General features: G+C 32.2%; 1 protein-coding gene and 1 long non-coding RNA gene across 2 annotated transcripts in view; one reads left to right on the top strand and one right to left on the bottom strand.

Moving 5' to 3' along the window:
• LOC136038783 (uncharacterized) overlaps nucleotides 1-12376 on the top strand; it is a 141891-nt gene extending 129515 nt beyond the window's left edge. The window contains exons 3-4 of the long non-coding RNA XR_010620300.1: nucleotides 3774-3895; nucleotides 12194-12376. This is a non-coding gene — a long non-coding RNA (uncharacterized LOC136038783). The remainder of the gene's footprint in view (nucleotides 1-3773; nucleotides 3896-12193) is intronic.
• An 833-nt stretch (nucleotides 12377-13209) lies between these two features.
• Nucleotides 13210-14266, bottom strand: part of LOC136038779 (uncharacterized) — a 31634-nt gene continuing 30577 nt past the window's right edge. The window contains exon 3 of the mRNA XM_065722154.1: nucleotides 13210-14111. Within this exon, the coding sequence (XP_065578226.1) occupies nucleotides 13465-14111 (647 nt within the window). The 3' untranslated portion in view covers nucleotides 13210-13464. The remainder of the gene's footprint in view (nucleotides 14112-14266) is intronic.

Here is a 14266-nt window from a genome sequence, read left to right as displayed (position 1 = left end):
CAAAACACAAAACTCACGCAAAAAAATGACGTTATTTTAGGAGTATTAAGTCTCAATTTCACTCTTTACATCCATCTGATTTTTTTAAAGGTCATTCTATATACAATCTCCACTCCCTTATTCGCTTGGCGAGTATTTATGCGGGAGAGGAGGAGGAAGAAGAGGAGAGAAGAGGAGGAATGCTGGTAATATTAGGAGGGTTCAACTGATTTGGTTATGAGCAGTAGCAAATATTTGTCAAAATACTGGGAGGGGGCAAAGTTGGAACCAATTTTCCCAAATCAAGTGAAAAATGACAGTGAAAACTGAAAAATGAGCCATATAGTGCCATAAAGGAAAAGATATACCAAAGAAAACTGACCTTTTTCTGTGGATGCTTGAATTATGGAGCCTTATCTTAGTTTTGACAAGATTTTGAAAAAACCAAAATTTTAGATGGGGAAAACTGGGATCTGGAGGGGCAGATTTCCCCTAGCTCATAGCAAATTAAGCTCCTTGTTATCAATGGGTAGTGCCCCTATACCTTCCTAATATGGAGGATGGTTTCAAAATCATGCCTGTTCTATCAACATCTCTGAAAGGTTAAGTCTGATTCTGATTAATGATTGTATATATTCCTTAAAAATTACTAATAAATTCTGGGAAGAGGGAATAGACCCTAAGATGGCCATTTCTACTACAGCCCTTTCCGGTAGACTGGTACCATCCTTGTTGTAGAGGTACATCTAGTGAAAACATCATTAAGCAGGCATTGTGCAACATAAAATTGTCTTCTTTATATATCCTACTTCATAGTAGCATAAACAATCCTTAGTCCCCATGGGTTAAACACTACATCTTCTTGATAGCCTCACCTCTTTCTTAATTTTGTACAAGGAATTTCATTTTCTTTTTGTGTGTGTCAGCATTCAAATTTGTGTGCCTATTTTTGAAGTTACGCCCGTCATTTCTGTAGACCTAGCTTTAGCCGCTTTTTATTTACTTATTTTTTATTAAATTAAATGTTCAGGCTACTTTGGAAAAAGTTCCTACAAACATACAGCTTTAATATATTCAGATGTAGAGCTAAAATGATCCCACGCTGGCATTCGATACCTAGCGTAAAAATGAGAAATGGCCCTTGACTGACTAAATAAAAATAATCCAATTACAAGCAAATTTATATTTTTACAGACTTTAGTCTAGCTTGATAGGCGTGAACTAGTTTGATCTTTCGTGAACTAGTTTGATAGGCGTTCATGGTCAATGTGAAATCCATCGAAATATTTGATACAAAAGATTCATCAGCGCCATCTAATAATGTCAAAGCGATTCTTTGTTCTATTTTATTGCTGAACAGTTCCAAAAATTAATCAGTTTTTGTGCAAAACACATGCTTAATATCCATGAGAAGATGAGACTAAACGGCATTGCTGCAGAGCAAAAAAATGAAAAACAATGCGAATATACAAAAATTCGATGATGCTCTTACTGGTAAACACTATAAATAGTAAAATAGATATTTATTGCAACAAAAGCCTCTTTGGGCCATGGCAAAAAATAAAAAATGACACGACACATAATAATAACACATAACACAATGATAATAACATATAAGACAATGATAATAACTCACATAACAAAACATATTAGATAAAATAAAAATGACAAGACGTAACAATTGCAAAACAAAAACAAACATAATAAAACACATATCATTACAAAACTAACACATATAATTGCACAAAATGTTGCAAACAAGATAAATAGATACTAAATGCTTTGAACCCACATGAGCCATGGCTACAAAAAGGGGAAAAAAAACTTCAAGCACAACTTACAAAAATCTCTCTCTATGGGTAATTTCTAGTTTAATATATTTTGCAATCTTTTTTATTGTCCCATAGTATTTTGATCCCATTGCTGAGACCAATCACTCACTTGACCTCTCACCAGCCACTCACGATATCTTATCGTGGTCAAAACCCAGAACATGAAAAAAAATAAAATAAAAAATGTAGAACATGACCTGAATATTTTGTTTGTATCAACAACAAGGCGCCCTCAATGCAAGCAAATAGTCGTAAATAAAAAAGAAACAATCAAGATATTAAGATAACACAGACTTTAAAGTCTTTGTTCAGTGGATTTTCTTTCGTTCTGGCTATTTCTTAATTTCTCGTTGTTATTCTCAGTTTTCATTTTCTGTTTTTTTGTTGTTGTTGTTTTTTAACGAGGGGTGACTCGTTGACTTTTCTAGTTTGTTTTTTTATCTACATTGCTTCCGCAGTTTATCAACAGGTTCACTTTTAATGTTTATCTTTTCGGGTTCACTCTGCAGAACATGAAGATAAAGTCTTTGAAACGTATTTTTCTTCCGTAAATTTCATTGCCTCCCATTTGTAAGTATTTCTTCTTTTTTTTCAAGTAATGTCACGGTTGGTCAGTTTGGCTTTAAAGTTTATGAATTTTAGACCTTTTTCCTGCTACGTAGAAACAAGAACAAATTCAAACAAAGACAATTCAACCTCATCACTCAACGGTGCCCTCAGTTCAACCACGACGAACGTCAAATGATTCACAAAATATGAATTACCATAGAATAATATTGGTCGGATTAAAACAAGACACGGTTTTTTGCTGAATTATTTAGGGATTTGAGATATCTTTCTGGATACTTGTCACAATTTCGAAAGGGACCTTGAAGAAATTCTTTACTGATATTGGTATAATTGGCATAAATTATTTGCACATGTATGAAACAAATTATTTGGCTGATAATAACGTGTTCATTTGTCCTATAGTTTAAAGGTAATTTTAATAAGCTCATATTTTAAAAAATAAAATTCTATAATTGCAGTAACAGCACTCTTGATGGTAAAAAAGTAAGACTACTGAAAAAAAAGATGCCAATTATTTCAATAAGAAAAAAAAAAACCTGGAACAAGTTTTAAACCAAACACAACTTAGAAACAATAGAGAAATTTTCTCTAGACAGGGGAATTTAATTCAGTGAATATTACGGCCATCTGTCCAAGGGCTGTCTTCAGCCCACCACCGATGTTATATATATATACATATATATATATATATATATATATATATATATATATATATATATATATATATATATATATATATATATATATATATATATATATATATACATCGGTGCTTGGCTGAAGACGGCCCTTGAACAGAGGGCAGTAATATTCACTGAATCAAATTCCCCTGTCTAGAGAAAATTTCTCTATTGTTTCTAAGTTGTTTGGTTTAAAACTTGTTCCAGGTTTTTTTTCTTATTGAAATAATTGGCAGCTTTTTTTCAGTAGTCTTACTTTTTTACCATCAAGAGTGCTGTTACTGCAATTATAGAATTTTATATATATATAAACTTACATTAAATGCGAACATTAAAACCAAGAATATTCTTAAAAACTTTCTAAAACAGCCCTAGCATCCTTACTTCAACGAAGCTCAACTAGGACTCAAATAACCAGGTAACAAGTTATGGTGTGAAGACAAATCTTTTTTGGCATTTACTATCTTTAGATTTTGGCTTGACCTTTTGTACCAGTATACCCTTCAATGTGTCCAATCGTCTCTTCTTAAAGTGACCAACTAAAAAAATGTTGGGAGTGACATTTAACATGAAGAAAATGTTTGGAATGCTATGATAAGCCGATCTTACCATATTCGCCTGAATTACTTATAATGAATAAATTATTCATGGTTACTAACTATATAATTGCGGCTTGCGGGCCATTGAACCGTAAAATTGGTTTTTCTTTCAGGTTTACCAACCGTTTAACCGTATGACTATCCAGTCATTGTGAATGACATGGTTCACCATAGATTTTTCTGTTCAGATCAAGAAAATATATAGAATCATTCAGGCCTCAACAGGCTGAGATAAGTATTTAGCATAGCTTTTTACTTCTAGGCATAATAGAATTATCATTTTGTTAAAATGATCTGAATCAGATAATACATGTAAACAACTCAAAATTAAAGTATTGAATAATTTATTACTCTGGTCAATTTTTTGTACAATATTGTAATTTCAACAGATTTAGATATTAAAAACGTTAAACGGAAAAGCTTACCAACAGTTTACCAACAGGGGGACAAAGAAATGCCACTTCTATTCATAGTAAAATGAGAAACAGCAAATGGATTTTGTAAAATATTTTGTGAAATCGCTATTTGACTAACAATGGGATTTCTAAATTGAAGAATATCTTCTGTTTTTAGAAGAATGAAAGCACGTAACCATCGGTTGATAATTCATGATGCATGAAACAGAATATTAAATATTTAATTAAATGGTCAGTAATTCAGAGAAAAAAAAACTGTAACTAAAATATTTTATAAGCAAAACTTTAAAAAACGATCAAGAAAAACAATAAACACCAACAATAAACAAACAATAAACACCAATAAAAAACAATAAACACCAACAAACAAAACAATAAACAAAGAAAAACAATAGACTTGTAATATATTTTGTATACCTTTTTAAAATTAAATATGATTAGACTGACTATAGTAAAACAGGACCAGTTCAGTTCTCAAATTTAGGATTTGGATTTGGAAGTGACGCTCATTTAGTTTTTGTTTTGTTTTCCTTCTTTCTCACGTATTCTCTCTAAATTATTTCCCTTTTCGTAATTGTGCCAACGACTTTTAACTGAAAACACAAATGAAAAATCTCCACCAGTAAATTTGCCTGTATTTTACCCTTTATTGGTATAACCCTGAATCTTATTTCTTGTTATGTTAGTTAATCCCTGAAACAGCCTAAGGAAAAATCCTTTTGAATAATGAAAAGGCTTATAAAAATGAGGTGCTTCTTACAAAGAAATGTTGCTTTATTTTTAATTTCACAATAATTAACTCTTTTAAATCCATACTCTCGTTTGTTTGTTTTGGTTTATATACCTTTTTACTACATGAAGCATGGAATTAAACTCAGTTGCACTGAGTAGCTGATCTGTAGCATTAGATGGCGTTCTTCACAGTTAATACTTCAGTAATTTGTCTTCTACCTACAAAGACATGACCGGTTCTATGATTATAATAAGTAATTTTTTCGAAGTTTCCGCCTAAAAATATATTAAAATGGGGAAGTCGTTTCACGCCTGTATGTAGAAAACTGTCAGAAAAGTACTAAGATTTGCTAAAATAAGAAATATAATTTCTTAGAAGAATGTGAATCAAGGTTAATATTTGCTGATGTGAAGCCAAGCCTGTTACTTTGTGAACATTAGCATGTTCACCTTTTTATATTAAATTTTCATTAATTTTCATATTAGTGTGATCAACTTTTCTAATTTATGTTACTCTAGAATAATTATTTTTCACTATAAACTAATAGAAAAAATAAGTAGGACTCCTGGACATTAGTAAAATTTCAATCGATGTGATGTATCTTAAAATTTTATGAGGATATATTTTATCTAATTTAAACAATGTAAAAAAAAAACGCTGACTTTGATGAAAATTAAAGAAAGTTTCTTTTAGTTCTTTTAGTTTTTTTCTAGTTAGTTAGCTTTTAAAATATCTATATAACCACAATCAAAGTTTCAAAGTCAACTTTCTCTAAAAATGCCAAAATTTAAATTTTCTTACATTACAAATCAGTAAAAAAAAAAAATAAATAAAAATTGGTATGGTATATTCTTGAACTAACGTGAAAAATCTCATTGAAAACCTTTTGGGCTACACTAAACCAAAAACGAGTTGAAAAAATATACTAATGCACATTTAAAACGAATAGCAACTGCTACAAACAGGAGTACGGCTACTACCCCATAAACCTTTTAAGGCTAGAGAATCATTTGCGCTTAGTTGAAAATAAGATATATTTTAAGTATTTCCTCTTTTACAACTTTAATAAATAAGAAAATTTCTTAAACTTCCAGGAATGAATATAATTATATTTCAAACAAGCACTTTTCTTTCATTAGTTATTCTTAAATAATCTTGGTCATTGGAATGATTTTTTTTTCTTTTTTTTAGTGTTGTTGTTGATGTTTTGACAAATAATAGCCACATTGATCAAAATAAATATCATTTCAATGAAATGGGAATGGCATTCAAGCCTCTTAGAGGTTTTGAGAGCGAGGGAAGGGAACAGGTAGCACCACTCTTATTTGGAAACCTTGATTTGATTTGAGGTGTGTTTTTTTTGTGTGTGTGTCGTTTGTGAAGTTGTGATAAATAAAGGTACATTGTTCAACATAAAAGCTGCTTTTAGTGAAGTAAAAATGACAGCCCGACCTTTAGGGGTCATGAGTTCTACTCTTGTTTGTGTTATAATTCAACTTGACTGTACGTTTTGAGTCTCGTTTACTCATTAATAGTATTTCTATTAATATTTATGTAATTACATTATATGGTCTCTATAATTATTGGAAATTGGTCTTTCCAATATGGTCTCTATAGTTTCTGATGCTTTCCCTGATATTGGCCTTTCAATTAATATAGATAAATGTGAGTTTCTTCCCTATAACTGTATTACTGCTACTTCCCTTCACTGTAATAACTTCACTATCCCGCTTGTTGATTGTATTTGTTGGCTTGGTATCTCTGTTACTAACAATCTTTCGAGCTTACGTCAGCATACTGTTTGTGATATAAGTAAAAAGATTCAGATTGGTTATGCAAAAATTGTTGCAAATAGAGGGAAGTATAATAGACGTGCGCTGGCTAAACTTTATTCTACTTTCTGTGATCATTCTGTCCTTTATGCTTCAGGTCTTTTCCCCCTTCTTAATAATGGTAATTTAAAAAGAATTCGGATAAATTATTTCAAATTTTGCAAATTTCTTCTGTATCTTCCACCTTGGACAAAAAACCGGACTCTTGTTAAAAAATTCTCAGTTCCTGACATAACTTTAAAGTTGGAGCTTCTTCACAGACAACTCTCCAGTACAGCTTCTGCGCACCTATCCCCTCACCACCGTCTTATCCGTTTTTTAGTTGACTTTGTATATGTATTTGTTTTTCTCTTTGTGTTTTTTGAATTTCATTTTTTTGTGTGTATCTAATTTTCATTTTTTTTTCATAGTTCGTTATTTTGTGTGTTTATTTAATTTTTTGTATTAACGTAAAAAATTTCTATTGTCATTACTTTTCATTTTTTGTATGTTTTGCTTTTTTTGTGTGTATTTAATTGTTTGTACTCCACATTTTAATACTTTTATAGTGTTGTTGTGGGTAAGAAATAAATTATTTTTTTTATTATTATTACAGTACATTAAATTATTAATTAATTAATTATTATACATTACATTACAATACATTACAATGCAATACATTACATTAAATTATTAATTAATATTAAATATTACATTAAATTACATTAATAGTAATTTCTGTTCGATATAAGTTTGAACCATTACATGGCTTTATCTCTTCTCGTCTTTAGTTTAATGCAGCTCTTTACTTTACTTTGAAAACTCCTGTTTAGCGACAAGTTTTTTATTTAAATTCTGTTTGTCTTTAACTAATTTTTTTTTTATTTAATAATAAAAGACTCATTTGTAAAGTTTTTTCCGGTTTCTAAGCTTAAGAACTAAAATTTTGGTTTCCTTTCTACATTTTTAACAAAATTTTGCAGAAAATTATAGTTTTTCTAGATGTTTGAGGATGAGAAGAGGGAATGGCAAATTCTTACAATTTCTGGCTCTCTTAGGACCAAAAAAAAAATCAAACAGTTCGTGGTAACGAACTGTAGTAAGGAGCGACCCGGCTCGATAGTAACCGAAACTCTAAAAAACGGAATTTTGATACCAATAGTTACATCAAAAAATTCGCATTTTAATGCTGATTTTAAATATATAATTTTCATCAAGATTAGTCTAAAGTTCTTTACTGTTTTAAGAAGTAGAGTTAAGAGGAAGAGTCAAACTTTAGCGTAAAGAGCGAGGCGTTGAGGAGGAAAGGCCCCTTTCATATACGGAGTAATTTATGTTCTTTTTAAGTTTTAATGTCGCTCCTTACTTTCGTTTAAAAAAAAACTTGTTTTTTTTATTTAATAAATAAATAAATCAGACTGCAGTCGTCCTGGCATCAATCCTGACAGTTTCTTCTTTTATGAAAAGCATTGAATGAATGAAGAAGCGCAGCAATATTTAGTTTGAAAAAAACTGGATTTATTTTTTGAATTGCATAAGTTCATTAACTTTGAGCAAAAATGGAGTCATGATTCCAAGGATGTAAGTTTAGGTATTTAAAATCCATATTAATATCATCTTTAATATTACTTGCAAAGTAATAATATTTTGCGAGTACATGTCTACAAGTCATGTCTGCAGGTCATGCCTACAAAGTAGACATGACCTTAAAATAGGGTGTTAAAAACAGGTTCAACAACTGGCTAGGGTCAATTACCCTTTGAGAATTGAATAAACTTGAAAAAGAGGAATATAAAAAAATTGTCCAAGAAAACCTACAAACCTATTCTTCTAAGCAGCATATGAAGGCTCCAAACGTAATTGGAATAAGAAATAAATTGTGAAACTTAAAGTAGGTCATTAACATGAATCAAGTGAAGAAATGTTCTAGCTTAGATTTAACTTAGAACTATCCCGTCAAAATTCAAAATTTTTTGACTCGTAGTTAGTCATGGGTTTGAGTCCTGGTGTCGCTGGTTATTTGGTTTAAGATGAGGGTCAATGGTGGGACTCAGTAAGCTCAGCCGGAGTCGACCCAGCTCTAAATGGGTACTGGAGAAATCTTGGAGAAAAACATGGGAAGCTTCGGATGATTTGTCCCCAACCACGCATTGTACTCCCAGCAGGAGGTACCGAATCAGGAAATCGGTACTTCTGCAACGCATACCATTAGTCAGCATGTGATTAAATTTCTAAGAAAGGTAGAAAGTTTCGACTTGAAAAATAAATAATAAATTAATAATAATAAATAAATAAATAATTAAATAATAGATAATTAAAATAAATAAATAACGAAAGACTTAAAATAAGTTTAGTTAATTAAAATCATTTAATTTTAATTAAATGAGGTTCGGCATCTGTAGAAAACATTTCAACCATTTAAATTCTTGCCCTGAGCTGTTTCACGAATTCTGTTGTTGAGCCTGTCATAAGATTAGTGGCATTTTCAGCTTCTTTCTTACATTTAAAAATGCAACATAAAGATTCAACTGGTCCACAATTTCAGATGCCACCTTGAAATTTGGAATTTGACAAACATACCAAAGTGACAACTCAGAATTCGTTTTTTACTAATCAACCATTCCTCAGCTTATTCCTTGGCGTTGCAAAAGTCATATAGTTATCGTCAGGTGAAGACAAAACTTTTGGGACCTCTTTAATCCAGCAAATAGTAAAATAAGCCATGGTAGACGGAGCAGGAATAAATAGGAACGTCATGTGGATGCTATCACTAGGTCCTGGGATTATAATTTGTTCTATAGATTGTAAAGTTAGTCAGAGGTGTAAATTGGAAGGATCAAGGAACCTTTCTATTGGGATTTTGTTACTTTTTCAGCTTAGCCTACATTTTTCTGCAAACATGGCATAATTTAACTTTTGTTTCTTTTTTTTTTTGCTGTTTTGACAAATTTGGTGCCCCTCAAAACATGCTACCTTCTCTAAATAAACCTTTTCGTACGTTCAAGATGCCAGGTGGTCTGAATTTCAAGTAAAACTGACAGTAAAATTTTTCTACTTTTTGATATTTATTATAAAATTATCGAATATAGGCAGTTATCGAAAAACCCAATTGTAAATTAATCTTACTCGCATCGTAGTTCGATAATTTTCAGTGATGGAGGAAAAGCTTTTGACCTTTTTCTGGGTGTCGTGGCTCCTAAGGTATTATTTACTATTTGAAATATTTGGGATATATGTTTCTATCAAGTCAATGCAGTATTCTATGTAGTGTTCTATCTTTCTATCACTGCAGCACTCTGAGTCTGCTCAATTGCTACAGCAGAAACTCATGGCCTTTTTATGTTGCTGTGTTCCCTATGGTTTCTTTTTTATACCGCTTTAAGTACTCGGAATCTATATTTCTGTTAAGCCTGTTCCACATCATTGGAATATGATGTGAGATGAACTGATTAGTTTTAATGCAAATTAGTATATTTCAGCTCAGTAGTAGTTTAATCAGAGTTGATTCCTAGGAACATATCTATAATTTTAGCTGGGGGTAAAAGTTTTCCGTAGCTGCTTGTCTGTAGTCCAACTTACCAGCGTCGGCACTTTTATAGGGATGAAATTTCCTGACAAATGAGTGCCTATGTTTACTGACATTTTCACAGTTGGTTATTTCTTTTGTCCTGCCATAGGTGCTGAAAAATACCACCTTTTATAATTATTTTTGCGCTAGCATATTAGTGATGCAAGGCTGCTGAGTGAGAAGTCAGAAGAGTGAGGAGCTATTGTCCTTATGAGCATTGGAAGATACTGGTCCTGGTCCTGTGCTGCACCGATAGATGTCCAATTCCACTGGCTTATGACCCGTGGCTTTAAAATTACCAAATTGGGCGACTTTCATAAAGCCATATTGTGATACCATAATCCACAATTAATTCAGTTTGGGTTTGAACGTATCCTTCCTGTTATTGTGCGAGTAGTTTGCAAGTCAGTATTATACAAGCAGAGTCGTTCTTCACTGACCATGAAGAAGGCAAACAGCCTTGCAGAAATCTGATACTACTTCTTGTAATATTAGGTTTTTTCGGCCTTCTATGTGGAAGGAGACCAGCTTAATTACTTTGCGCGATAAAGTAATTTGACCAAGTTAATCTAAAGCCTCATCCAAGGGTAAGATATCTTCATTTTACCTGGTCACTACGTTTAGATGACGGGTTTCAGCCCAACTTATCTTTGGCATGAAGACAATGCTGCCCCTGGATGGGCTCTGTTAACCCTGTCTAAGATGAAAAAAATTTCCTCTCCATGGAGCAGAGAATTTGGATTCAAATCTGTGCCTTTGACTCCGTTGATGAAACTATGGCTGAAACCTGAAGCAGGACTTATTGTACTATTTAATTCAAGTTATTGAGTTCAGAACTAAGTTTCACTAAATTATTGCTGATGGTTTAGCGGTTAATCCTGCTATGCTGAATAAATTTATCTTTGCTGGGCTAAGCTTGCTTTGGATCAGATTTTTCAGTTTTTTCTTGGCTGCATTTAACCGGATTGAATTGTCCTATATTTAAGTGCTGCTGCCTTGAATTTTGAGCGTGTTGGTTTTAACTTGTTATGAATTTCAATGGGTTTAATTTTACGCTGGCTTACTTTTGGATGGGTGTAATTTTACTTGGTTTGAAGGTTTTCGAGCTAAGTTTTGTCTGGCAGAATTTTGTCGGGGCTGGAAATTACTCGGGTTAATTTAGTATTTATTGGATTTTGTTTGAGTTCGGTTTCATAGGTTGAATTAGACTGGATCAAATTTGGCATGGGCAGAATTTTACTCAGAGCGGGTTTTCTGAATTGATTTTTACCGGGTTTAATTTTGTGTGGATTGAATTCCGAGTTGGTTGATTTTCGTTATGTTGAATTTTAAGCGGGAAAATTCACCCAGAAAATTTCCGGCATTTGATTCTGCGAGGTCGAGTTTTCCCCGGTCCCAAGTTTTGCATGTGTTAAATTTTAGGAGAGCCCAAAAACTTGTATTACAAAGATTGAGACAATTGGTATCATATTACTCGATCCAGGACTATCAGGTGACTTTTAGCCCTTTTTTTATGTTTTTTATTTTTTATCCTTAACACCGCACCACCGTTTTTAACATGAAATCCCCGAAAAATATTTTGGGTGGCTATTGCAAATAACCAAAATTACGATTACCTCCTAACATACTTAACCCTCCCTCTGTGATTAAAGGACAAAAATTTATCGGAGACATTGAATAGTTTCCCACACGTTGATCAAAAGTCTTAGGTCCATGTGGAGTATACCAGGAGAAACACAAGTATACTTTTTGACAAATTTTCGGCCATTAAAGGACGAAAATATAGCAAGGTAAGTGAACACATATTGGAATGTTTGGTACACATTTAGTTCACGAGGGAGACTTTTTAAAACAAGTAAAGCAGTATTTTATTCAAAAAAATGGTGCCTACGGAAATTCACCCCAAATGCCTCTTATGGGGCACTTATGAACTTAATTCGTAACTGTCAAATCCAAATGACTCATTCAACGAATTTGAACAATGAAACTAAATCGTGATTTTTAGCCATTTTAGCCAGTCGTTTGGACATTAGTACCCTCTTACATCATATGGACCCACCCATCCCAAGGTGCTTGATCTTGTTCTTCTCTAGATCTTATTGCTTTGTAGAAGAATATGCCTTTTTCAATATAATGAAAATCAAGTTTTGAATTCTTTTGGAGCACCACATTCTGCTGAAACGTAAGATGTTTTTATATTTTTATATTTTTGTTTTTTATTTTTTTTTATTTTTTTTTTTGTTATTTTGTGTTTTTTATATTTTTGAGATAAGTATTACAATTATTTATTTAGAGTTTATCCTGTTCTAGGTTTCACCGTTAAGTGTTTTGTAAAAATTGAATATTGTCTGTGCAACGGTAAAAAGATCAATTATTTTTATTATATTATCTTTATATTAGTCTTATATAAAGATAATAATCAATTATATTAGTCTTCCATAATCAAAACGAAATCCCTGCAGAAACAGATTTGACTTATATGCGCCTCGGTTTAGCATTCAGCATTTTCTGTTTAAAACCAAGATCAGCTGTCTATGTACATTGTTTTTCTCTAGTCTTTTTCGAAAAAGGAATAAGGTATTTTTTTAATTTTTCATTGAAAATATCAAAAAGGTATTTTTCAACGAAAATACGCATAAAAAGGTTTCTTTCAAAATATGAGGGCGGGGCGGGGGGGGGGGGAATTTTGGAAGAGATAATGACTCCTCTCCCTCCCATTCGAGGGCACTGATTCAGTGTAATTGCTAAGAAAATAATAACAGTGTGCTTTTAAATCAAAATTTGGCTATTTTTAGCGTATAACATTTAATGTAAAAATAAGAAATGAAATGAATTTCCTCTTTGCTAAATTAACGGGATCTAGTTACCTCTTATAATCCATTCAAAATATACAATATCAGGTTTCTCTAAATTGGTCTTTGCAAGCTTCTGAAACTACTTATCTTTTTTTTTTGCATAGAAAAAAACATAAAAAAAGAAGAGAAGGGAAAATTACCAAATAAAAACAAGTTTACTAAAAAAAAAAGTATTTACAATTTTAATTAATAAAAAAACGTTGACAAAAGCAGGACACAATAAATACAGAATGCAGAATTTACAAATAAACAACAAAAACCCTCAAATAAACAAAAAATATTTTAGATTGTTTACAAACAGTATTTCACTATATACAATAGAAATCCGATTCACTTCTTTTCATAGGCCGTAATATCAAATTGGTATAAAAAAGGGGGACGAGAGGGAGGTGGGGGTCAAGAACAGAATTTTGGCCTCTACCTACAATGAATATGGCAGCTTTAACAATTTACTATTTCTTGATTGTCGGGACCATCTATCAATAGCGTAAAATACTCCTGGCTTAGCGTCTGTCACGTCAAAAAATGAACTACTTTGAGGATGCCATGCCAGCATGTTTTCTTCCTGTCCATCCTTTAAAATTGCATCTTTCACAAATTTGTCTTGGATTTCAGACTCTGAGACTTGAGGACTGCTTAACTTTTCTCGTAAATTATCATTTTGCGGGTTTATAATATCTTTTGTAAACATTAAAGTTCCATCAGGTTGGAGGTTCGACCTCGGACGGCCAGGTGGAATGGTAGTCATTGTAGTTGTTGTAGTTGTGCTTGTCTCGATCACGAGAGGGGTCTCAGAAGTCTGTATAGGTAAGTTTGTATTTTTAAGCTCAACATAATTGTCATCATGTTCATCATTCTCACTACTGGTATTTTCTAGGCTTTTAATAATTTCGGGCTCTTCGTCTTCTTCTTCTGAGGAAGATGAGCTTTCTTCATCACTGGATCGACCCTTGTAGCTTAAAGCATGTACTTCATTGGCATTATTTGAAATGGGTTCTGTTGCTGATGTTTCTAAATCAATTCTTCTGTTATCGATTGGTAGTTGAAACATTGGCATTGTTCCAACGCCTGAAAAAAACATTTGTTTTAAAAAAAAGCTTTATGAAGTAAGGCAAATAGAGTCAACTTTTCTTAGTCGTAGCAATGCCTAAAAGGCATAAACGCAGGAATTTTTCCCCGAATGGATGGGGAATAACGGTAAAAAGAACAATTTGATTGATAGT

Source organism: Artemia franciscana, chromosome 18 (assembly GCF_032884065.1).
Source record: "Artemia franciscana chromosome 18, ASM3288406v1, whole genome shotgun sequence".
In the NCBI taxonomy this organism is placed as follows: domain Eukaryota; kingdom Metazoa; phylum Arthropoda; class Branchiopoda; order Anostraca; family Artemiidae; genus Artemia; species Artemia franciscana.
Note: the sequence above shows the minus strand (reverse complement) of the source record. Positions and strands in the feature narration are given on the sequence as shown.